General features: G+C 42.1%; 1 protein-coding gene across 8 annotated transcripts in view; it reads left to right on the top strand.

Annotated features, from left to right (window-relative positions):
• Positions 1-26,381, top strand: part of LOC147023412 (beta-arrestin-1-like) — a 214,246-nt gene that overhangs the window by 155,739 nt on the left and 32,126 nt on the right. For 6 of the 8 annotated variants that reach the window (XM_085888800.1, XM_085888798.1, XM_085888796.1 and 3 more), the window contains 5 exons: positions 9,813-9,857; positions 14,886-15,088; positions 20,564-20,623; positions 20,887-20,954; positions 22,364-22,499. In XM_085888800.1, the coding sequence (XP_085744926.1) occupies positions 9,813-9,857; positions 14,886-15,088; positions 20,564-20,623; positions 20,887-20,954; positions 22,364-22,499 (512 nt within the window). The remainder of the gene's footprint in view (positions 1-9,812; positions 9,858-14,885; positions 15,089-20,563; positions 20,624-20,886; positions 20,955-22,363; positions 22,500-26,381) is intronic. The other 2 variants (XM_085888801.1, XM_085888802.1) reach the window with 1 other exon arrangement.

Genomic DNA, 26,381 nt, shown 5'->3' on the forward strand with positions numbered 1-26,381 from the left:
GCTTTGCACACTCATGGCATTCTCTCAACCAGCTTCATGAGGTAGTCACCTGGAATGCTTTTCCATTAACAGGTGTACCTTGTTAAAAGGTAATTTGTGGAATTTCTTTCCTTCTTAATGCATTTATGTGCTCCGTCAACCAGAGCTAGTGGTTCGTGCTCGGTCACCCTGAGCGAGTGGTTCGTGCTCTATCACCCTGAGCAAGTGGCTTGTGCTCCATCACCCTGAGCGAGTGGTTCGTCCTCCGTCACCCTGAGCGAGTGGTTCGTGCTCTATCACCCTGAGCATGTGGTTTGTGCTCCGTCACCCTGAGCGAGTGGTTCGAGCTCCGTCACCCTGAGCGAGTGGTTCGTGCTCCATCACCCTGAGCGAGTGGTTCGTGCTCCATCACCCTGAGCGAGTGGTTCATGCTCAGTCACCCTGAGCGAGTGGTTCGTGCTCCGTCACTCTGAGCGAGTGGTTCGTGCTCCGTCACTCTGAGCGAGTGGTTCGTGCTCCGTCACCCTGAGCGAATGGTTCGTGCTCCGTCACCCTGAGCGAGTGGTTCGTGCTCCGTCACTCTGAGCGAGAGGTTCGTGCTCCGTCACCCTGAGCGAGTGGTTCGTGCTCCGTCACCCTGCGCGAGTAGTTCATACTCCGTCACCCTGAGCGAGTTTTTCGTGTTCCGTCACCCTGAGCTAGTGGTTCGTACTCCGTCACCCTGAGAGAGTTTTTCGTGTTCCGTCACCCTGAGCTAGTGGTTCGTACTGCTTCACCCTGAGAGAGTGGTTCGTGCTCCGTCACCCTGAGCGAGTAGTTCATACTCCGTCACCCTGAGCGAGTTTTTCGTGTTCCGTCACCCTGAGAGAGTGGTTCATGCTCCGCCACCCCGAGCGAGTGGTTCGTGCTCCGTCACCCTGAGCGAGTAGTTCATACTCCGTCACCCTGAGCGAGTTTTTCGTGGTCCGTCACCCTGAGCTAGTGGTTCGTACTCCGTCACCCTGAGCGAGTGGTTCATGCTCAGTCACCCTGAGCGAGTGGTTCGTGCTCCGTCACTCTGAGCGAGTGGTTCGTGCTCCGTCACCCTGAGCGAGTGGTTCGTGCTCCGTCACTCTGAGCGAGAGGTTTGTGCTCCGTCACCCTGAGCGAGTGGTTCATGCTCCGTCACCCTGAGCGAGTTTTTTGTGTTCCGTCACCCTGAGAGAGTGGTTCGTGCTCCGTCACCCTGAGCGAGTGGTTCGTGCTCCGTCACCCTGAGCGAGTGGTTCGTGCTCCGTCACTCTGAGCGAGTGGTTCGTGCTCCGTCACCCTGAGCGAGTGGTTCGTGCTCCGTCACTCTGAGCGAGAGGTTCGTGCTCCATCACCCTGAGCGAGTGGTTCATGCTCTGTCACCCTGCGCGAGTAGTTCATACTCCGTCACCCTGAGTGAGTTTTTCGTGTTCCGTCACCCTGAGCTAGTGGTTCGTACTCCGTCACCCTGAGCGAGTGGTTCGTGCTCCGTCACCCTGAGAGAGTAGTTCGTACTCCGTCACCCTGAGAGAGTTTTTCGTGTTCCGTCACCCTGAGCTAGTGGTTCGTACTCCTTCACCCTGAGCGAGTGGTTCGTGCTCCGTCACCCTGAGCGAGTAGTTCATACTCCGTCACCCTGAGCGAGTTTTTCGTGTTCCGTCACCCTGAGAGAGTGGTTCATGCTCCGCCACCCTGAGCGAGTTTTTCGTGTTCCGTCACCCTGAGCTAGTGGTTCGTACTCCGTCACCCTGAGCGAGTGGTTTGTGCTCCGTCACCCTGAGAGAGTGGTTCGTACTCCGTCACCCTGAGAGAGTTTTTCGTGTTCCGTCACCCTGAGAGAGTGGTTCGTGCTCTGTCACCCTGAGCGAGTGGCTCGTGCTCCGTCACCCTGAGTGAGTGGTTCGTGCTCCATCATCCTGAGTGAGTAGTTCATACTCCGTCACCCTGAGCGAGTTTTTCATGTTCCGTCACCCTGAGCTAGTGGTTCGTACTCCGTCACCCTGAGCGAGTGGTTCGTGCTCCGTCACCCTGAGAGAGTGGTTCGTACTCCGTCACCCTGAGAGAGTTTTTCGTGTTCCGTCACCCTGAGTGAGTGGTTCGTGCTCAGTCACCCTGAGTGAGTGGTTCGTGCTCCGTCACCCTGAGCGAGTAGTTCATACTCCGTCACCCTGAGCGAGTTTTTTGTGTTCCGTCACCCTGAGAGAGTGGTTCGTGCTCCGTCACCCTGAGCGAGTGCTTCGTGCTCCGTCACCCTGAGCGAGTGGTTCGTGCTCCTTCACCCTGAGCGAGTAGTTCATACTCCATCACCCTGAGCGAGTTTTTCATGTTCCGTCACCCTGAGCTAGTGGTTCGTACTCCTTCACCCTGAGAGTGTGGTTCGTGCTCCGTCACCCTGAGCGAATGGTTTGTGCTCCGTCACCCTGAGCGAGTGGTTCGTGCTCCGTCACCCTGAGCGAGTGGTTCCTGCTCAGTCACCCTGAGTGAGTGGTCCGTGCTCCGTCATCCTGAGCGAGTGGTTCGTGCTCCGTCACCCTGAGCGAGTGGTTCATGCTCCGTTACCCTGAGCGAGTGGTCCGTGCTCCGTCACCCTGAGCGGGTTGTTGTGAAATATTGCCCGATTTCTGAGCCGTTTTCCGTATTAACATGTTTTCTAAATTACTGAGCCAAATTTTTCCCCAATCATCACATGCAGCTGTTTGTAAAGAATAATATTTGCGAACATATCCCTGAAATGTCTTTTTGAATGCAATGTTATTTTTCTGTGGAAGATATCCAAGGTTTCTGGGTTGCACACAGTAAGTACTGTCGTTGGTAATCGCACTGAATCCAACCTACCGATTCCTGAAAAATTTGTCTCCGGGCGGTGTCTATCTCCGGGCGGTCGGTGTCTGTCTCCGGCGGTGTCTGTCTCCAGGCGGTGCTCTTCTCCGGACGTGTCCCGGCGGTGCTCATCTCCGGACAGCTTGGCTCTGGACACGTCCTGGCGGTATTTATGTCTGGCTGGGAATTTGTCTTTGGACGGGAGTTTGTCTCCGGACCATGTTTATAGTATGACTGGTAGAAAATGGATTTCAGACATTATTTTGTTTCCATCTTCACTGTTATTCTATGCAGAATCTTTTTTATGAGACGGTATGAATCGTAATTAACGCTCATCCGCACGTTCTCCTTCCCTTCCTCTCACCTCACACTGTCTTCCCTTTCCCCACCCTCCTTATTCCCTCTCCCTCCTCTCTCCTTTCCCCTCCACCTCTTCACTCTCCCAGTTCTCTCTCACCCACCCCTCTTTCCCTCTTCCCCCCTCTTTTTCTCCCTCCCCTTTTAGTATTACCATCAGCGAAGCGACGGGTGGTATTTGCTAGTTTTTAATAAAATGGGTCCCAAAACTAACCCCTGTGGAACACCAAATGTAACAGGACAGATATTAGATCAAGATTTACCCAGGGTGATATTCATTTCTGAGGGAAATGTCAGAAAAAATACCCCACTGTAATGCTGTACCAAAGATCCCTACAGTACATGAATGCACTACAGTAGGATTTTATGATTCACAGTGTCAAAAGCCGCATTCAGATCGAGCAAAATGAGGAGGCTAGGGGAACAACAATCTGCAACCATGAGAAGGTCATGAACCACCTTAACTAGGGCAGTTTCTCGACTGTGTGCAGGTCTAAAACCAGACTGAAATACCTCATAAAGCTGGTGGTAATCCAGATGAGACTGCAACTGAGAGGCTACCACCTTTTCTAACAATTTAGATTAAAAAAAAATGTAGATTAGAGATGGGCCTGTATTTGGAGAGCACCTCATGGTCAAGATTATGTTTTTTTTAAGAAGGGGAGTAATTGCTGCAAGTTTGAGGGAGGATGGCATGACACCAGTTCTAAGTGATTTGTTCATTATATTGATGATAATTGGGGAAATGGCAGATAAACATGATTTCAGTAGAGATGTTGGAATAGGATCGAGTGAGCTACAAGAAGATTTTATCTTTATGACCATAGCAGATACAGCAGTGGGAGTAATCTCAACAAGGATGCTTAGGGATGGGCCAGTATAAGGAGCTGGAACAGTGACGGGGGTTAAGCTATTATTTGTGGACCTGGTTTGCTGTCTGATTCCGGCAATATTTTTTCAAATAGGTAAAAAAAAAAATTCAATTTTTTTGGTTTCAAATAGCCACTGGATATGTAAAGACATATGGATATTAAGTTTGATTACGTTTATGGTAGTAATGGGTTTGTGCATGGAAAATAAGTCGATTGATTAAGATACAACACAAAGTTGATTGTCCAAATAGTCCCCTCTTTGCCTGTTTCCTTATATTTCCTTTCAAAGGCTATGACAATACATTAATGTACTGCACTGCAGTTTTTAATTATCTGTGTGAAAATAACACTGTTCGAACAAAACTGATGTTTTAATTATAATAGAGAGAGCCATTGTCATTAATGTCCCAAAATATATGTGCTTGAATGAACTTTGCATACAACTTGAGATGAAAGAAGCTGTTAGGAAAATATTTTTGTCTACATTCAAGTTCAATGGGCTCCATACAGTCATGTGTCAACAGTCATAATCTCAGTGAGGGCAAAGTGCACCAACGATAATGATTCTTATAAAATTGCACAATTTTACCACACCCTGTTAGAATAATCTTGTCCATTTCTTGTAAAAGGATGCACATTTTTCTTTTAAATACAGGTATCGATGCTCATGGAAGAGTGGAAGAAGGAGCTCATTTAAGAGTGTTCGCCAGACGCAGATGGGTGAAGGAAAAACAGGACAAGAATGTTAGATGCACCACAGCTGTTAGGGTGAAGTTTCAGGTGAAAGGAGGATCGGGTCATAGTGGTGTCGTATATCTCTGAGACTCTGGATAATGGGCAGAGAGGGACATATAGGCCTAAGGCAACCCTCCACTCTCTTTATTTTTTTTCTTTGGCACATCTGCTGAGATCTCGTGCTTGGATGGTCACTCTCATCAGTACAGAGCAAAATCGATAGTTCAGCAGCAACCTGGGTAACCGAGCAGTCCTACTTAGCGATTGACTGCTTTCAGGCACATGGGGAGGACCCGAGAAAAGGGGGTGAAAAAAAGACTTTGGTCCAACTGAGACATTTTCCTATTGTTAATCTATCTCTTGCTTCGAGTATTATTCGGACCCTGACTCCTGGACTTTATAGATACCGACCTACAATTTTTGGATTTCCCGAGAAAATCTGCTATCATCGACAGGAAACGAGTTTGACTGGGCATAGATATTTTTTGCAGTCGATGAGATGAGACTGGCAGGCAGTGGATCTCTGTACGAAATAAATTACACCTTTTTTTTGAGAGTGGAAAACCAGAGGCTGAACAGTGTGAACACGCTGTCAATTTTGCTGTGAAGAACCCACTGAAAAATTCCTGTGAACCTCCCATATCATGATAAGAAAGGCTCATGAGGATGTGCCTGTCAATAAATCTCAGCTACTTAAACCTGCTGAGTGTGTATGCTCCTACCATAGCTCACCCTAAGGAGACCAAGGATGCCTTTTATCAAGCACTCTTTCATCAAGTCCAGTTAGAGGGTTGTCGTCTTAGGGGAATTCAGTGCCAGAGTAGGGCAGTCGCCGTACCCTCACCAGATGTACTGGATTGGCATGGAGTTTGTCGTGTGAATGATAATGGACAACATCTTATTGAGCTATATATGCTTAAATTACAGTATGAGCTATTGCTCCATGCAACAAACACACCCCAGTACACCTGGTACTCTGTTGCACTTTACTCCAGTTAATTTAAAGATGCGAACACTTGTACTTTCACTTCATATAAACTCATTAATTCTACAAATTCTGATCAACTTAAGGAGTTATACTAAACAAATTGGGGGGATATTTTGTCACTTGAGGACCCTAATGAAGCTTATAATACATTTGAATTAAGATTATGAGACTTGTATGATGAATGTTTCCCAATTTGTAATTCTAAAAACAAAGCTGTAAAAATAAACCCTGGATGACTGACAAGTTGTTAAAATCAATTTAAATACAAGATGAGGTTGTATAAAAAAAATTCTTCATAAACCTTCAATTGATAACGAATCTAAATTCAAACAATTTCAAAATAAGCTTAATTCGTTGATTAGGTGAGTAAAACAAAATTACTACAAGGAGAAGTTTCCCCAGTATAATTGGTTCATGAAAAAATATTTTCACGAAAAATATAAGTGACCACTATATTCGTTATTGTTGTCTGTCTGTATGTCCGTCTGTCTGTCTGTCTGTCTATCTGTCTGTCTGTCCCGAGCATAGCTCCGTGGGTGTTGATCCGATCCTGATGAAATTTTGGTGAGAGGTTTATATCATGATCTAGTTGTGTTTTCCTGAAAATGGGCATGGTGCGCCTATTACGGGCGGAGCCACGCCCAAAAAAACGTGTTTTTAGGGGGTAGCCGATTTCAATTTACATCTTCTCCTCAGGGTTTTGTCGAATCTGACAGGGGTTTCGGTATTTGGTTAGCCCAATGGCACCTGCATAGCCCCAGAGAGCTCGATTTTTCATTTTCATCCCAAGGTCAAGGCCACAAGGTCACAAACTTAGAAAATTGCAATTTTGACATAAAAAAAATTTCTTCTCCGAGGGGGTTGTCGAATCTGGCAGGGGTTTCGGTATTTGGTTAGTCCAATGGCAACCTGCATAGCCCCACAGAGCTCGATTTTTCATTTTAGTCCTAAGGTCAAGGTCACAAGGTCATGAACTTATAAAATTTCGAATTTTGACACAAAAATCAGACGACCGCCCAAACTTTGAGAGCTAGGATGACAATATTTTTTGCATAATCTTGAGGTCATTCCCCACCTAAAGTCTTGAAACCATTTTTCTCTATCTCAAACACCTTGCCCGTGGAGCCCCCTTCAAGTTTGTTTTTACGCTTTCATCAAAGTATGGATAATCTGAGGAGTGTGAAATGCCATATAGCCTATATGATATTATATTGTTCCTGGAATGTTCCAGAGGAAGTTTTGCACCAAAGGTCATAATCCTTGACCTTTGACCTTTAAAGTTCACAAAGGTCAAATTTTCAAATTTGTGGGAATCAAACCGAGTTTTCGACCTTTTTCGACGAACTAACTCCATTAAGCTATAGCACGTATCCTGTTTCCTTATTTTAATGTCCACAACATTGTTTTGGGACCTTTAAAGGTTATGCAAAGGTCAAAATTTTAAAGTTGTTGAACGAAACCGGGTTTTCGACATTTTGCAGCTAATAACCTGTCACTCGTACCACATCATGTTGAACATTTTTATAACTTGGTCAAACATTATCACAATGTCGCATCCTTGACTTCTGAAGCAATCTACATCGTCAAATACCGCTCGTGAACCATCGTCGTCTTCAGACTTGTTCAAATATTAAAGGAACCTGGTCTATAATCAATTCATTAATTAACCAAAAGAAACATTAAGATTTGAATATCATAATGAATAGTAATGGAGAAAAGACTAAAAATACTGAAAAATTTGCTGGTGCATTTAATGCGTTTTTCACTGCAATGGGTCCTTCACTAGATAGTTCAATTCCACCAAGTCAAGTTGATTTTCAGTTATTTGAAGGACCCTTACTTGAATTCTCTATATATTTTTACCTCACAACTGAAGTGGAAGTCTGTGATATTGTTAGCTCATCCAAACCAGGGGCCTTAATATTTTTGAATGAATCGAGTCCAAAAGTAATTCAATCAGTTATTGTACAAAAGTAATTCAATCAGTTATTCAATGTGTTTTGAAGGTTTAGTAAGCCATTTTGTCATATTTTCAATTTATCTTCAAACAAAGGCATTTTCACTTACAAATTGAAACTCGTGAAGGTCACACCAGTTTTCAAAATTGGGGACAAAGGAGAACTGACAAATTACAGGCCCATATCAGTTATTCCAATCTTTTCCTAAATACTGGAGAGAATTGCTTATACACGGTTGTTCAAATTCCTTGACAAACATGATGTTATTTCCCAGTCATAGTATGGATTCTACAAAGGTCACTCAACATCTTTGGCATTAATTGATCTGACCAATAGAATAATTGATGCATTTGAAAAGAATTCTCATGACAGGTGTTTTTGTTGACTTATCTAAAGCTTTTGACACTATTTATCATCAAATATTGTTATCCAAGTTGCACTAATATGAATCAGGGGTGTTGCACATGACTGTTTTTCTAGCTTCCTTTGCAATTGTTCTCAATGTACTAGCTATAAATCCTCTTTGTCAGAGTTTAAGCGAGTGACCTTTTGTGTTCTCCAAGGTTTTTCCATGGTATATTATTGTTAATTTGTATGTTAACGACATTCATAAATCTACTTAATTGCTTTCTCTTCTTTTATATGCCGACGACACGAATATTTTGTATTGTGATGAAAATATTTGATTCTTTATTTAATGTTGTTAAATCTCTTAAAAGTATGTGATCGGTTTAAAGCTATTAGGTTGTCTGTTAAATCAAATAAATATAATTATATTGTCTTGAGTAAAAACGTAAAATTTACTGATTTGATTCCTGAAAATGTCAGCATCAATTCTGAATCATTTTGAGAGTTTAAGAGACCAAGTTTATTGGGGTATATATTGATTCCAAGCTTTCTTGGAAATATCAGTCAGGAAATAGCAAACAAAGTCACAAAAAATATTGGAATAATCTATAGATTAAATTATTTGCTCCAAAATACAGCACTTAGATTGCTTTATTGTTCACTTGTACTTCCATATCTGTCATACTGTAATTTATGCTGGGGAAATACATTTCAATCACATCTAAATAAATTGGTATTATTGGTAAATTGGGAAACAGCTTGGTAATATTTCAGAAAAAAATGATTCGAATCATATCTCGAGAACCTCCAAGAACTTGGACAAATGATTTCATCATTTAAATCTTTTGTAATTGTGCGATATCACATCGCATCAGCAAAGTATTTTCATGTATAAATGCATTAATAGACGATTTCCTTCTAAATTTTGTGATCTTTTTGAAATTATTTATGAAATTCACAAATATCATACCAGATTCACCACTGATATTCATTTTCCAAAACACAGAACCCTTACTGTTCAACACAATATTCATTTCTCTGGCCACAAATTATGAAATGAATTGCCAGATAGTATGAAAAAAATATATCCGTCTTTGAATAATTTCTCATTCGAACTTAAGCAATATTTTCTCTCACAATATTGTACATAGGTTATTTAAGAAATCTCATGAATATTTGTCTGTTGAATTTTCACACTGGTGCTTTCCATTGACTTATTGATCTACTGATCGACTCTTTCATCCTGTGGAATTGTTTGTTCATGATTTTTTTTCCACTTCATTTATACCATGGTTTATTTATACATTTGATATAATTACACATGATCAAACATGTAGTTTGATATTATTTCATAGCTTGTTTTTTCCGAATTTAATCTGTATGTGTGAGGGCTTTCCCGCTACAAGCTTGCCTTTTTGGATTCCGCCTCCTTCAGTTCCTTGAATGTCTTCTTCATACTTATTGCTTTTATTGAAGGAAATAAATGTTGTTTTGATTGATTGATTAATTGTTAACTCTGTGTCACAATATAGTAGTACACAAGCACAATAGGTTACTGAATTTTGAACACGATGTTTCGAGAAGCAAAATATTTGTGATTTAGTATTTCTCATTGAAGTATATCAAGCAATTTGATATCAATGGCATATTTATTGTGGTCCTGTTATATTTCTGACCTTTAGAATGACTTGTCCTGAGGACTTGTTGTTGTTTAGCAAAGAAAACTGAAAATTTATATATTTGCAGATGGAGTGGTTCTTATTGATCCCAAGCTGTTATCTTCAAAACAAGGTGCAATTGTGTTTTAAAACTAAAACAGCCTTGTTACTCGTGAATTTCCACCCTGTGATCCTCTCCTTTACCTTTTCTACATCACTATCAATCATCATTCATCTCCAATTTCATGCAATGAAAATAGTACATTCTTTAAGTTAGTAACACTCGAAGCAGTCACACATGCATTGGAATGCAGTTTTAAAAAAACAACCAAAAAGTGTTAACAGAATTGAAAATTAAAATGAAAACTACTGTCCTTTAATTTTACGCTACTTAATTAATCTTGTGTTTTCATGAACTTTTGCTAAAAAAAAAAAAAAGGCTTTCATTTTAGCTCACCAATGGTGTGTTCCAGGCGGCTTGTTTATTGCTTGCCAAACGGATTGCTTTATTCAAAGTGCTCAATCAAGCACTCCAACGGAACGGAGTGCTCGGCACCGCTTAACACGATAATGGTCTCCATGGAAACAATGCTGTTGTGGCACTGGAGCAAATGCTGTCTGGGCCGTCGCTTTCAGTTTTACTCGGTCCTCTTGTGACAACTTCCCCAAAACTAACTTATTGTGTTTTGAAGGTTTAATATATATGGCAGCCAAACCACGTGACTGATGACGGCATCAATTTTTTCTGTTGACCAATTTATTCCTAGATGACCTTCAAAATTTTTTATACTGATTGTATGTAGCATTCCACATTTGCAATTATGACATCATAACAAAGGCACCTATGACATTATAAAAAAAAATCACACTTATTCCCCATAGGACAGGAGCCAAGTTTCAATCTATGGTGAAAATTTCATGTCAATCTGAAAAACGGTTGCAGAGAAAAGGGCAGAACAAAATGCAGACACGTACGTTCTACGTAAGGACATGACCAATTACTTTATGAATTTTTATGGAGAGGAGAGGAAGCTTTTTGCTTTGTGAGTAGTGGAGTGGCTTCCATGAATGATCGTGATACGATGGCACAAAGCATCAAATTTGGCATAGTTATACTTTAGGACCATACAAAACTTTTGAGAGACGCTGCCTGATTTTAAAGCTCAAGGTCAGGTCAAGGTGAAAGGTCAAATCTTAAAATTCCATTTATTCTATATCTCAAAATTATGTAACATTTTTGAGAGTTTTAAAAGGCTATATTATTTTTGAAACACCATCCTTCGAAAATGATAACTTAGTGATTCACATAAATCCAAAATGGCTGCCGCAGTGGGCAAAACAAACGATGTTTGATGATATTTGAGCATGTATCTTGTATCTTAATTCATGGTGAACACAAGTATACATTTAATACAAACATACATTACTGGTCAAAAGTTTTAGAACACCCCATTTTTCCAGTTTTTACTGAAATTTAAGCAGTTTAATGTTTCAATGTACTCTGAAATTTAAGCATAGAACAAATAAACAATTGCAGATGAAAAAGAAATCATGGAATCATTTTGTTGAACAAAATTTAATCTAAATTTTTGACTCATCAAAGTAGCCACCTTATGCAGATATAACAGCCAAACATATTCGTGGTATTTTTTTTCTGCAATGGAAATCAAATATTGTTCAGAAAGTTCTTCCCAACACTGTTGCAGAAGTTCCTACAAATGTGTTGCAGTTGTAGATTGCTTTGCTTTTCACCCCTATGTCCAGTTCATCCCAAGCCAGCTCGATGGGGTTTAAGTCTGGAGACTGTGCTAGCCATTCCATGATTTGAAGCCTACCATCTTGTTCTTTTCTTCTAAAGTAGTTCTGACATAGCCTGGAGGTATGTTTTGGGTCATTATCTTGCTGTAGGATGAACCCCTGACCAACTAGGCGTAAACCAGAGGGTATTGCATGGCGCTGCGAAATGCTGTGGTAGCCCTTTTGGTTCAGGGTGCCAGTCACTCTGTGCAAGTCACCGACTCTGGATCCAGCAAAAGTGCCCCAGATCATCATGCTTCCTCCTCCATGTTTGACAGTTGGTGTCACACTGAGGAACCATCCTTTCGCCTATTGACGGCGTACAAAAACCCTGCGTGATGAACCGAAGATTTCAAATTTTGTTTCATCAGTCCAGAAGACCTTCTTCCAGATTTCAGTTGTCCACTGGTGGTGTTTCATGGCCCAGGCAAGCGTCTTTTTCTTATTTTGCCATCTTAGTAATGTCTTTCTTACTGCTACGCGACCTGTCAAACCTTCAGCTCGAAGTCTTCTCTTCACAGTTGAAACTGAGACTTCCTTACTTCGACCAGTGTTAAGCTGTGCTTGAAGCTGCTGTCCTGTGAGCCGCCGATCACGCAAACTGTTGACTCTCAGAAACTTGTCTTCTGATTGTGTTGTGGCTTTAGGTCTGCCAGACCTCTTCCTGTCAGAGTTTCCTCCAGTTTCCAAGTGCCTTTTGATGGTGTAGGAAACTCTACTCGCTGACACCTCGGCTTACTTTGCAATTTATCCAAAGGAAAGACTTACACTTTTAAGGGTTATAGTGGTCTGTCTGTCTTCCTTTGTTAATTGTCTTTTTCCTGCCATTATGATCACAATATACTACTTCCTGCAGTGCAATATTGTCCAAATAATTATTCAGAGGGTGCAGCAACACAGTCTCTTCCAACACTGTTTTTATACAGACAGAGGGTTTGTAACTAATCAACAAAAGTTGGGACACCTGCAGGAATTGTTTGCATCAACTTTCAAGGCTTAATTTACCTCCATTGCTGCAGAACAGCTGCAGTTGCTAACCCATTATTGTTCCCTGAAAAGGGCCTTTTTTAACAACTGTGGAATTCACATTATTTTTCAGTTCTTGATAAGCTAAACTTTCTTTTAACCTCTGGCAGTTTACCGCTTAGCTTTGTACCATTTCCGGTTATTCACTGTACTTGAGCTGCTTAAATTTCAGTAAAAACTGAAAAATGGGGGTGTTCTAAAACTTTTGACCGGTAGTGTATATATGATGAACACATGTCGAAAACACACAAATTCAACTATATTCAACGCTATTATATTTTTATGAGAAAATACAACCCATGGCTTCATTAACGGGGATATTATGGATTGGGGGGGGGAGGGAGATGGGAAGAGAGAGGAGAGGAGAAGGGAGGAAGGGAGGTGAGAGGAGAAGAGAGGACGTATAGAAGGGAGAGCAGAGGATGGAGGGAGGAGAGGAGAGGAGAGGACGGAGGGATTGGAGAGGAGAGGAAGGTAGAGGACGGAGGGATTGGAGAGGAGAGGAAGGGAGAGGACAGAGGGATTGGAGAGGAGAGCAGAGGAACGGATGGAGGGATTGGAGAGGAGAGCAGAGGAGAGGACGGAGCGAGGGGTGGAGAGAGGAGAGGACGGAGGGAGGGGGGCAGAGGAGAGGACGGAGAGGAGGGAGGGGCAGAGGAGAGGACGGAGAGGAGGGAGGTGAGGGGAGGCAAGAGGAGAGGTGAGGGGAGGCAAGAGGAGAGTAGGGAGGGGAGGCGAGGGGAGGGAGGGAGGGGAGGCGAGGGGAGGGAGGGGAGGGAAGAGGAGAGGAGGGAGGGAGGGGAGAGGAGAGGAGAGGAGAGGAGGGAGGGGAGGGGAGGGCAGAGGAGAGGATGGAGGGAGGGGAGGGTAGAGGAGAGGAGAGGAGAGAAAAGGAGAGGACAGAGGGAAGGGAGGGGAGAGGAGAGGACAGAGGGAGGGGAGCAGAGAAGGGAGGGGAGAGGAGAGAAGAGGATGGAGGGATGGGAGAGGAGAAAAGAGGATAGAGGGATGGGAGAGGAGAGAAGAGGATGGAGGGATGGGAGGGGAGAGGAGAGGTCGGAGGGAGAGGTGGGAAGGAGGGAGGGCAGGAGAGGAAAAGACTGAGGGAGGGGAAAGGAGAGGAGAGGACTGAGGGAGGGGACAGGAGAGGAGAGGACTGAGGGAGGGGACAGGAGAAGGGAGGACTGAGGGATGGGACATGAGAGGACTGAGGGTGGGGACAGGAGAGAGGACTGAGGGAGAGGAGAGGATCGATAAACATACAGTATTCATTGACAGTGTGACTATTGTAGAGTGCTCTCCATGTGGCTTTAGCCCTCAATTGAAATGGTTGATAGGAAACGGCTCCCTTGGCACGTGATTAGCAATCACCGAACCGTCATATTAAACATACACCTGCCAGAGACGCCCGAAATGTCAAATATGTCCGAATTGGAAATATTAACACTTTTATAGGAGTCAGAACTATTTGCAAGTTCGATTCTGGAGTTTAAATTTTGGAATTCTCCTTAGTTTAAGAGATTCTCGTGGTAATTGCATGTGTGGAAATGAAATAAAGCAACAAATGCTGATGTTTCCGGGTATTTATAAGCATTGCCATATACCCAGCGATTTGTTGCTTTGATGAACAGGAATTCAATAATATGAGTGAGGAAAGTGAGAAAAAAAACTTTATCATAAAAAATCGTTGTGGCCTGTCCCAAATCAAGGCATGGTTTAGCAGGCCAAAAACATGGCTGCTTCAGACCCCAGCGAGGTTGCCGAGGAGCCTTTAGTCCCCATAGAAAGCGGTGACAGAGGATATGCCTGAGCTTCTTCTTCTTCTTCTTCTTTTTCTTCTTGTTCTTGTTGTTGTTGTTCTTCTTCTTCTTGTTCTTCTTCTTCCCAGAGCTCTCTGAAAGTACCTTCTCCCTTGCCTTGTCATTGCAATGCCAATTCCCATTTGCATTAAAATGTCACACTATGCCCTTATGATATAAATTCTGGGGCAGTTACACTATGAGCAATCTTTGGCTTATTTTTACTTCCCACCAGAAATGGATTACCCTTCATGAAACATGCATGTATGCAAACTCTCTAACATGTACAATTAATTAATCACGATGCAATCTGCAGTGAGCTCACAATGCTGCAATTGGTGGGGGATTGAATACAAATTTAGTGTTTTCCTAAAAGTATGGGATAATTGGAAAATCTGCAACTCTTTTCTTTCTTGTTGTTTAGTTTTGAATCTGACTCTTTCATTCTGCTGTGCTTTAATATGCATTCATCCCCCACTCTCTTCATTGGTGTCATTCATATGTCCACTCACTGCTTCCCAATGTGTCTTCTCTCCCAGTGTTTGTGACACTTACTTGTGCATTTCGTTATGGACGTGAAGACCTGGATGTGCTGGGCCTCACCTTTCGTAAGGACCTCTTTGTCACAACCCTCAAGGTCTATCCACCTCTAGATGCACCCGACAGCCACTCGGAACCATCACACCTGCAAGAGAGGCTTTTGCGAAAGCTCGGCCCTGGTTCTTTCCCATTCACCTTCCAGGTAAGAAAATGAAAATTGTACCTCATTTTACATGCATCCAAGGAACCAATCGTGGTAATCTTTCGAATTTAAGATTGTTAACTAGCTTTTCATCAACTATGGGAAGGGGGATCAGGGGGTGGATTAGTGTTTTTTTATGCATAGTTGAATCTCGTGGAAGACCTAGTATTAGTACACTGAACAGATCAGGATGCAACGGGCCAAAAGGAATGGCAGAGAGGGGAAGGGGTGGGGAGAGGCGGAGGAAACACCAACAGCGGCACCAAATATCAAGACTGAGGGAGGTGACCAAACTCTGGGTGTGGGAAGGAATGGAGAATGAGAGAGGATGAATTGGGTGGACAAGATGGATACAGAAGGAAACTCTCAGTGGGGAAAACTGCAAATTTGTAAGGAGTGATTTGGGGTATGGAGGAGGTGGTTAACAAGTGTCGAAAAGACCATTGTTTTGGATTGGGGATGATCTGAGATGGTGGTGAACAACTGTCTTGAATACCTAGAGGGAAGAAGGCGATTGAAGAGGATGTGGAAGTTGGTTCCACGGGTGGGAAAAAGAGGAACAAATGAGTAGGTATGAGCAGTGATCCTGGATTTAGGTAGTTTCACCAGAAGGGGGTTGATGGTGGACCATGTGAGTCTTGCAGAAACCGGGGGAGTGAGGGATGGGGGGACGAAGCATGAAAAGAGCAGAGGATACAAGACCAGAGACGAGGTGGTAGAAGACAGAGAGGCCACCAACCTGTCTGCATTGGCAAAGTGATAGACCCATAGACAGCTTCATCGTGGGAAAGTCCAATAATCTTGAAGGCCTTGGTTTCCACTGCATCAAGCTGAGCAATATGTGAGGCAGGGAAGCCATCCCAAAAGGGAGAGCAGTACTCCATCAAGGTGCAGGGCTTGTAGCATGGTATTGTGTACACTGTGGTCCTAAATGAGGAGAAAGCTTTGAAATTGAACCCAGTTTTAATAACATAAACAATCTTAATGTTATGTCATGCCCAAGTGTCTGTGCTTTCAGAAAATGTATACTTTGCTATGGGTCCTATGGATATAGTTGCTTACAAAGCATGTTTTTTTTTATCCAAACACAGGCTATTTTTTCCCATTTTTATAGCTCATTTTTTAGAAATGGGTTACATGTATGATTGTATATGTTGTCCAAAATGGTTTAAAATACATTTTTCTTTTGATATATAACATTATACATAAGAATACAACAATTCCTCGAAACAGTACATTTCTTTTGACCTTATGCATATCTTGGCACCTTCAAATGTGTAAAATCTCAGATTTTGCAAAATTTCCCCCAGTCACAGTGAAGCTTACAAAATCTTATTCCAGAAATTTGAAATGCATCTGATAGAACATCTTAAATAGCAATTTACTTCTGCATAAAGTGATGATTTAAAATGGCAAGTTTCAACATGGATCATTACTACACACCAGTTTTTAGGTTCACTTCCATGATTGGGTCAACTATGTTAGGAAGTACGTAACAAATTGCATTTACCAAGCTGCTACAAAATTACTGGTAGCTATAAGCTTGATTTTATAACCATAGAATAAGTTTACCAAGATGGCCCTATGATATAAAAATCAATACCAAAGGCCAGTTTGTGTTCAGTATACAGAACATCAAAGGGCGTTAGGAACTACGTAATGTTTTCCAGAAATCTGCACTTTTAATCCTACGATGTTAGTTTGGTTCATCACAGCATGTATTTCTATGGTTAAGTTTATGTGCATATATATTTATGACCTGAATGAACACTGATCAATTTTATCAATTTGTTAATTTCATATGAGCTTGACCTCTTTGCTCAAGGTCAAATATCAGGTAAACCAAATATTCTCCATATATGTGGTTTCCAATTAGTGTATAATACATATCTAAGCCATCAGACCAATTTTAGAATGATATGAGTGGTTCCTTGATACAGATAATTGATAACCAACTTTGACCCTGTCAGAACAATAGAAAGAGGAAGAATTAAACTCTGCCCAAATAGATCCTGAATCCCCATGATGTTGGCTAACAAATGATATGCAAAGCTTAATCATACAATGACTTTCATTTTTAGCTCGCCTGTTCGAAGAACAGAGAGCTATAGCGATAGCGTGAGCACGAGCGTCAGCATCAGCGTGAGCGTGAAAATGTTAAAGTTTTTGGTGCAAGTTATTTTTTCCTTTCTAATGTTTTTATCTACCACACTATTTTTTTATACGCCCAATATATATATATATATATATATATATATATATATATATGTATATATATATATATGTATATATATATATATATATGTATATATATATATATATATATATATATATATATATATATATATATATATATATATATATATATATATATATGTATATATATATCGGGGCGTATTATGTGATACCGGTCGTCCGTCCGTCTGTCCGTCTGTCCGTCTGTCTGTCTGTCTGTCTGTCCGTCCATCCGTTCCTGTCCGCACTCTAACTCCCAAAGTTTTCAACTTTCACGTTTCATATTTGGTACATAGGTCCAGACTGTGTAGACGGTGTGTCGCGACATACGTTCGTCATCTAAAGTGGTTGCCATGGCAACCAGGATGTTGTTTTCCATCCATTCCTGTCCGCACTCGAACTCCCAAAGTTTTCAACTTTCACGTTTCATATTTGGTACATAGGTACAGACTGTGGAGACGGTGTCACGACATACGTTGGTCATCTAAAGTGGTTGCCATGGCAACCAGGATGCTGTTTTCCATCCGTTCCTGTCCACACTCTAACCCCCAAAGTTTTCAACTTTCACGTTTCATATTTGGTACATAGGTACAGACTGTGGAGACGGTGTCACGACATAGGTTGGTCATCTAAAGTGGTTGCCATGGCAACCAGCATGCTGTTTTCCATGTAGTAGCACAATTCTGTATATACCTTCTTGTTCGGGCATATATTGTGCTCACTTGCGCTCTTGTTACTGATTACAATATACAAATACATATATTTCTTTAAAATTATTTGGATCACACTTCACTGCAATGCTTAATAAAAAATATTAATTATTAGACGAGTCTTTTAAAAACGACAAATGTGTAAACAGGCGAGCATTGGGTGGCTTTGACACCAACTCTGGTTTGGTCCCCCGTGTCCTAAATGTGTACCTAATGCCTTGCTACAAGCCACAGATGAAGGCAGCTGGCTTTTTGGAGACCAACTTTGAAATGTAGTTTGCCCAAGAAAGATTATGGTTAATAATGAGACTCAGGAGTTTGAATGACTGAACTTCCTCAAGGAGATTGTTAAGAAAGTAGGCAGGAAGGTTTTCAGTCAGACCTTTCGGTGTGAGTGTGAGATTTGTCAGGATTGAAAGACATATTCAAAATATTTGAGCAAATTGTGTTTTTTTTTCCAATGTCTGAGGAGAGGAAAGAGGCTGCAGTCTTCCTGTGAGAAGGATGAGGGATGTCATGGCAGAGGGTGGAGTCATCAGCTTTTTATCAGCCTTTATCATGGATAAAGGGGATTTTCCAGAGAGTCAGATAAATCATTGATGAAGATGAGGAATAGAACTGGGCCCAGAACACTGCCCTGGGGCACTCCAGCCTTGACAGGGAGAGGAGATGAAAGGATTCCGTTGAGTGCTACACAGTAGTTATGAGAGTAGAGGAAGTCAGGAAGCCATGTATGGAGTTGGCCTTGTATTCCATACGCAGAGAGTTTGGAGAGTAAGGCATGATGCCAGACTGTATCAAAAGCATGAGAAATGTCCAGAGAGACGGCCCTGATGTCATCTCTGACATCCATTGTTGGGTGAGTCGAAGCAGAGTGACCTGGTCTGAAACCGCATTGGTGATCTGAGATAAGGTTGTTGGAGAAAATGAAGGATTTCATATCGACTGCAATGATAGATTCCATGACCTTGTTGATTATTTGAAGTAAGCTGATTGGTCTGTAGTTGAGGAGATCTGTTTTTGAACATTTTTTAAAAATGTAATGCAGTGATGGTGGATTTCCAAGCAGAGGGAAGATGACCTAGCGCAAATGACTGATCTACTCATCATTTTTGTTTTGTTATGTTACCCTAAAGTGGGTGAAGGTAGTGCTTGGATGGTGTTTATTTGTAGCAGAACTATGAATGGGAATGATTCTGAGGGTTGTGTACAGGGGTGGTAGAGACTGCCTGCCCATTCCAATCATACTTCTATTTACTTTGAACAATTTAAACTGTAGGAAGCTGACATGTTTTATTTTTCACCCTCGCTGAAGGATTCGGAGAGGGTATTACATTTAAGTCTGTTTGTTTGTTTTTCTGTTTGTTTTTCTGTTTGTCTCTCTGTCTGTCTGTTTGTTTGTTTGTCCGCACAGATCTTTTGTGTTTTTTCTCCGCAAACTCTTGTTGGATTGAGACAAAATTTTCACCATTGATACGACTACTCATGTAGAATGTTTTAATGATAATAATGATGCCATAGGTCACGTGGTGTTGCAGCCATATTTTGGAAAACAAAAAAAATTTTGACCTCTGTCTGAAACCACACCAGGGAAAAAATTGAAACTTGGCAAATGGCAAGTACTCCTCATGCAGAATGAGTGTGATTTCTATGACGTCATAGGTGCCCTCGTTATGACATCATACCACATCCAATCAGTATGAAAATTTTGAGGGTCATCTGGGGATAAAATGGTACACAGAAAAAAAATTAATGACGTTATCGGTCACGTGATTCGGCGGTCATTGTTAAGAAAAAAGAAACCTTCAAAAATCTTCTTCTCTGAAGTGGCTCAACAGATCAAGGCGAAACTTTACATGTATGACTGCCTGTCCATGAGGAACAAAAGGATCACACATATTATGTCATTGGTCACATGGTTTGGCAGTAATATTGGATTTACCTTAAAGCCTCTAAAAAATACACCACTCAAAAGAAGTCCTGGTGAGGGTTTGCAATCTCTGATTGCTTGTTTTCTTCTTATCAGCTGTTTTACTCTTCTTTTGTGACCATCTGTCCAGGCAAGCTCACATGCTGACGATTGACTGTGTTCAGATAAATAAGTACAGCAATGGATGCACAAGACTTTTGTTTTCTGGGCTGGAGATTCATTTCCAGATATGACCCTGTCGATTAGGCTCTACAGTATAAGTCGGTGCATTTTTTTTTCTTTTACTTCCTCCACATCGAGCACGTTTAATGGAAATGTTTGTGCCTGGAGTGAATAATAATATGGATGCAGATAATTTCTGTTTGGCATTCCAATCCTGTGTCACAGGAACTAGTTCACAAGTAAAACTTCCCAGGTATATCTCTCTTTGTCTGAAATCTGCAGGAAACATCTGTCAGATTATTTTTCTAACGTTTTTTTTTTCTTATTATCCTCATGAAATGACTTCAAAACAAGACTCATGGATAGATTCATGTAAATCTTAGCAGAAGCTCGTGTTTTCAAGAAAACTTTTGTATTCTTGTATTCTTGACTCGGCAGATACCACAGAACCTTCCATGCTCCGTTACGTTGCAGCCGGGACCTGAAGACACAGGAAAGGTTGCCTATAAGCTCACTATGTGCATGCACGTTGGTCACTTTAATACATTTCTAGATTAAGAAAGCTTGTTTTATTCCTTATGGGTAAATTAAATAGTGAACCGAAAATCAAGCTGCCATTTTGCTATTCATCTGAATTCCTCTCTTGGCTCATTCACTACATCTTTACGTACCCTCTCAATGACCAACAACCCAAATCAATGTTCTCTTTTTGTCCTTTTTTTTTTTTTCTTCTTCCTTCCATACCCAACGTTTTTCTGCAGGCATGTGGGGTCGATTATGAAATCAAAGCATTTTGCGGAGATAGGACAGAGGAGAAATCTGATAAATGGTGAGTATTTGGAGCTTTGTGTAAGGTGGTGCACAAAGCAAGCATGCTCATGATGATTGGCACAAAATGGCTTTCATGGAGTTTCAATCAGAAACCTTTATTATTCCGCGTCACGGAGCCAAGTCCATTTGAAATAAATGCATTCTGTCGGCCATGGAATTCCAACGGTTAAAGGGTGAAGTGGGAAATTTATACTTCCCCAGCACACAATGTTCGGCTCTTATGTAATGCGTCAAACTGATGAATCACGAGTATGGAAATAATTAGAGCTCCAGCTCAAGTCCAGCAGCAGACTACTCCATTAGATTGTTGAGAAATGGCTTAACAATTATCCGAGGGAAAATAATTACTGGACGAGTCGCAACTCCGATGCAGGCTTGATTACTTGTTCAAAGTCTGCTATTTAATCTCCAAAATGGCTCTTGACGTCAATCATGATATTATTGTCCAATATATGGACTGTGGCCAGCAGGAATGACTAATCCCACTTCTAATATATTTCTTTCTTAGTAATGGGATTTAAAGTGGTCACTCGGTAACAGGCAGGCAACATCCTGTTTGGAGCACGATCAGGTTTCCATTGTTGAAGGTGAGATAAAAAGGAAAGTATCTTTGCTTAAAAATTTAGCTAAGCAGATGGTACCTACTGGTCATTAAATTGAGACTCTGATGGGATAAGCTCAGAAGTAGTAGACACAACTTTGAATTTTGTCGGCTTGCTTTGATTCTTAGCAGAATCGGTGGTTCTCATAGAATATCTTGTCTTTTCAAAGGTGGTTTTCATCTGACTGTGGCTGCTACCACTCGTGCTTGCACGTGTTAAATATTCCATGTTGCATTTCGACATGAGTAGGCCATTGTGTATTTGTCCCCTCCATAACTTGCAAATACTTACCCTGTCACTGGGAACATGGTAAACACCCCTCCCCACAACCCCATCTTAAATGGTAAACACCCCCCCCCCCAACCTTAAGTATTTCCCTGTAGAAATTAAACTCTTCATCAAAGGATACAGTACATAGCGCGCACACACACACACACACACACACACACACACACACACACACACACACACACACACACACACACACACACACACACACACACACACACACACACACACACACAGACACACAGACACACACACACACACACACAGACACACAGACACACAGACACACAGACACACAGACACACACACACACACACACAATTTATGTATGCATTTTCCGGAAATGACAAAATCATTACTATATGCTTTCAGGATTAAAGAATCAGGAAGAGGACTTACTTATACAGTGCAACAAGTTGTTTTTTTTGTTGTTGGTGTTGTTTTTTTTTACATTGGGCCATGCAGCCTGTTTGTCAGTCATTGTGGGTGGTGGAGCGATGGCTCGTCATGTTTGCAGGGACACTGTGAGGCTCGTGATCCGGAAAGTGCAATTTGCTCCGGAGCGGCCAGGCCCGCAGCCCAGGGCTGAGGCAACGCGCCAGTTCATGATGTCCGATGAACCGCTGCACATCGAGGCGTCTCTCGATAAAGCCGTAAGCCATCTCCGCGTTTGTGCACACGCTGTTCGATCCCGGCCCAGCCCTGAACCGCTGTGTACATGAACGTTTATGTAATTTAGCTGTCATCTGTTGCACTATCTCCTTGACGTTTAGTCAGAGCTCGTCTCGGCCGAGGCATGTTCTGGGCCTTCATTACAACTTACACATGGAGCACTTGATTCTCTTTTTTTTTTTCTTTGCAGTAATAGGTTTAGTGAGTGTTCTGTGCTGAACTCGATTATTTAATGTTTCATGTATTGTTGACAATGTTGTGAAAGGGATTCCCAGGCCTGACGTGGCCCAGTAATCCTGTATTCCTTGACAGCTTGTGGAACATTGGTGCTTTCTTTATCCACATGATTTGCTACATCAATTTTCCAACGACAGTCCCAGTGGAGGTACTGTATCAACAACAGGGTTTTCGCTGAAGGAATGCAAAGAAAAGCAAAGTTCTACTTGCTTTAAGAATGAACAAAAAATGGTTTAATATCAAATTGCAATTCCTTGATATCTTCATTCACATTCAAGTAACCTTTTGATTTTTGGCTTTTAAAATCGATTGATTCGGCCAGGTTTATTTCAAAATGTACTCGTGATGAGGTCTTGCTTTTAACCAAAGAAAACAATAAACTCAATCCATATAAATATTATGTCCACAAAATGGGAGAAATTTTGATCCTCCAATCACAAATTTTGACCTCCCCTTACCCATAATACTCCAACACTCTCTCTCTCTCTCTCTCTCTCTCATTCTCTTTCTCTCTCTCTCTCTCTCTCTCTCTCTCTCTCTCTCTCTCTCTCTCTCTCTCTCTGTCTCTCTCTCGGTCTCTCGGTCTCTCGGTCTCTCGGTCTCTCGGTCTCTCTGTCTCTCTGTCTCTCTGTCTCTCTGTCTCTCTGTCTCTCTGTCTCTCTGTCTCTCTGTCTCTCTGTCTCTCTGTCTCTCTGTCTCTCTGTCTCTCTGTCTCTCTGTCTCTCGGTCTCTCGGTCTCTCGGTCTCTCGGTCTCTCGGTCTCTCGGTGTCTCGGTGTCTCTGTCTCTCTGTCTCTCTGTCTCTCTGTCTCTCTGTCTCTCTGTCTCTCTGTCTCTCTGTCTCTCTGTCTCTCTGTCTCTCTGTCTCTCTGTCTCTCTGTGTCTCTCTGTGTCTCTCTGTGTCTCTCTGTGTCTCTCTGTGTCTCTCTGTGTCTCTCTGTGTCTCTCTGTGTCTCTCTGTGTCTCTCTGTGTCTCTCTGTCTCTCTGTCTCTCTGTCTCTCTGTCTCTCTGTCTCTCTGTCTCTCTGTCTCTCTGTGTCTCTGTGTCTCTGTCTCTCTGTCTCTCTGTCTCTCTGTCTCTCTGTCTCTCTGTCTCTCTGTCTCTCTGTCTCTCTGTCTCTCTGTCTCTGTCTCTCTGTCTCTCTGTCTCTCTGTCTCTCTGTCTCTCTGTCTCTCTGTCTCTGTCTCTCTCTGTGTCTCTGTCTCTCTCTCTCTGTCTCTCTCTCTCTGTCTGTCTCTCTCTGTCTCTCTCTGTCTGACTCTCTCTCTCTGTCTGTCTGTCTGTCTATCTCTCTGTCTGACTCTCTCTCTCTCTCTGTCTGTCTCTCTCTCTCTGTCTGTCTCTGTCTCTGTCTCTGTCTCTGTCTCTGTCTCTGTCTCTGTCTCTGTCTCTGTCTCTGTCTCTCTCCTCTCTGCCTCTCACAGTCTCTCTGTCTGGTGGATTCGCTATATATGCTAGATATCCCTTATTGTCGGGTTTTCCGTGTGTGTGTCTGTGTGTGTGTGTGTGTGTGTGTGTGTGTGTGTGTGTGTGTGTGTGTGTGTGTGTGTGTGTGTGTGTGTGTGTGTGTGTATGCAACGCAAGGCTCCACAGCACAAACCAGCGAACCGATTTCGATGAAACTTTGCCAACATGTGCAGTATTTGTGGGAATGTGCGCGTTTGAATTTCGTTGCCAAGCAACCACCCGTTTCTGTGCAGCGGCCGAAAAACCGCGTACAGTATTTTCAATACTTGTCCTTCAGTTTTGAATGTAGAGAAACGAGACTTCGGAATAAAACACTTCGAGATATTTAGAAAATTTTACTTGATCCAATTTTTGATTGAGGTTTTATTTTTCAAATGGTAGTCCTTCAAAAATCGGGTATCTATTTACAGTCGTTTTTTATGAGGGGCTTAGGAAAGTGGGCGGAGCTTAGGGAAAGTGGACGTGGTTGATGAAAAGTGGCAGTGGTGTAGGAAAGTGGGCGTGGCTTATGAAAAATATTGTGTTGTTCAGGAGGTGTGGTCAAACGAGCATTGAGAGAAGTGTGTGTGTGTGTGTGTGTGTGTGTGTGTGTGTGTGTGTGTGTGTGTGTGTGTGTGTGTGTGTGTGTGTCTGTCTGCAATGCGAGGCTCCACGGCACAAACCAGCAAACCGATAATTTATTTATTTACCGAAAACGATTCCCCATCCACACACAACCTCCAATTATTTATTTATTCACCGAAAAACGATTCCCCACCCACACACCACCTCCAATTATTTATTTATTTACCGAAAATGATTCCACCACCCACACACCACCTCTAATTATTTATTTATTTACCATTTCGGATTCTCCTCCCGACACACCACCTCCAATGATTTATTTATTTACCGTAAACGATTCACCACCCACACACCACCTCCAATTATTTATTTGTTTACCGAAAACAATTCCCGACTCATACACCACCTCCAATTATGTATTTATTTGCCGAAAACGATTCCCCACCCACACACCACCTCCAATTATTTATTTATTTACCGAAAACGATTCCACGATCCACACACCACCTTTAATTATTTATTTATTTACCGAAAATGATTCCACCACCCACACACCACCTCCAATTATTTATTTATTTACCATTTCGGATTCTCCTCCCGACACACCACCTCCAATGATTTATTTATTTACCGTAAACGATTCACCACCCACACACCACCTCCAATTATTTATTTGTTTACCGAAAACAATTCCCGACCCAGACACCACCTCCAATTATTTATTTATTTACCAAAAACGATTCCCCACCCACACACCACCTCCAATTATTTATTTATTTACCAAAAACGATTCCCCACCCACACACCACCTCCAATTATGTATTTATTTACCGAAAACGATTCCCCACCCACACACAACCTCCAATTATTTATTTACCGAAAACGATTCCCCACCCACACACCACCTCCAATTATTTATTTGTTTACCGAAAACGTTTCCCCACCTAGACACCACCTCCAATTATTTATTTATTTACCGAAAACGAGTCCCCACCCACACACCACCTCAAATTATTTATTTATTTACCAAAAACGATTCCCCACCCACACACCACCTCCAATTATTTATTTATTTACCAAAAACGATTCCCCACCCACACACCACCTCCAATTATTTATTTATTTTCCGAAAACAATTCCCCACCCACACACCACCTCCAATTATTTATTTATTTACTGAAAACGATTCCCCACCCACACACCACCTCCAATTATTTCTTTATTTAGCGAAAACGGTGCCCCACCCACCCACACACCACCTCCAATTATTTATTTATTTACCGAAAACGATTCCCCACCCACACCCAACCTCCAATTATTTATTTACCGAAAACAATTCCCCACCCACACACCACCTCCAATTATTTATTTATTTCCTGAAAACGATTCCCCACCCACACACCACCCCCAATTATTTCTTTATGTACCGAAAACGATTCCCCACCCACCCACACACTACCTCCAATTATTTATTTATTTACCGAAAATGATTCCACGACCCACACACCACCTTTAATTATTTATTTATTTACCGAAAATGATTTCACCATCCACACACCACCTCCAATTATTTATTTATTTACCATTTCGGATTC

This window comes from Eptatretus burgeri, chromosome 7, assembly GCF_056783735.1.
Source record: "Eptatretus burgeri isolate ZD-2024b chromosome 7, Ebu_testis_v1, whole genome shotgun sequence".
Lineage (NCBI taxonomy): Eukaryota > Metazoa > Chordata > Myxini > Myxiniformes > Myxinidae > Eptatretus > Eptatretus burgeri.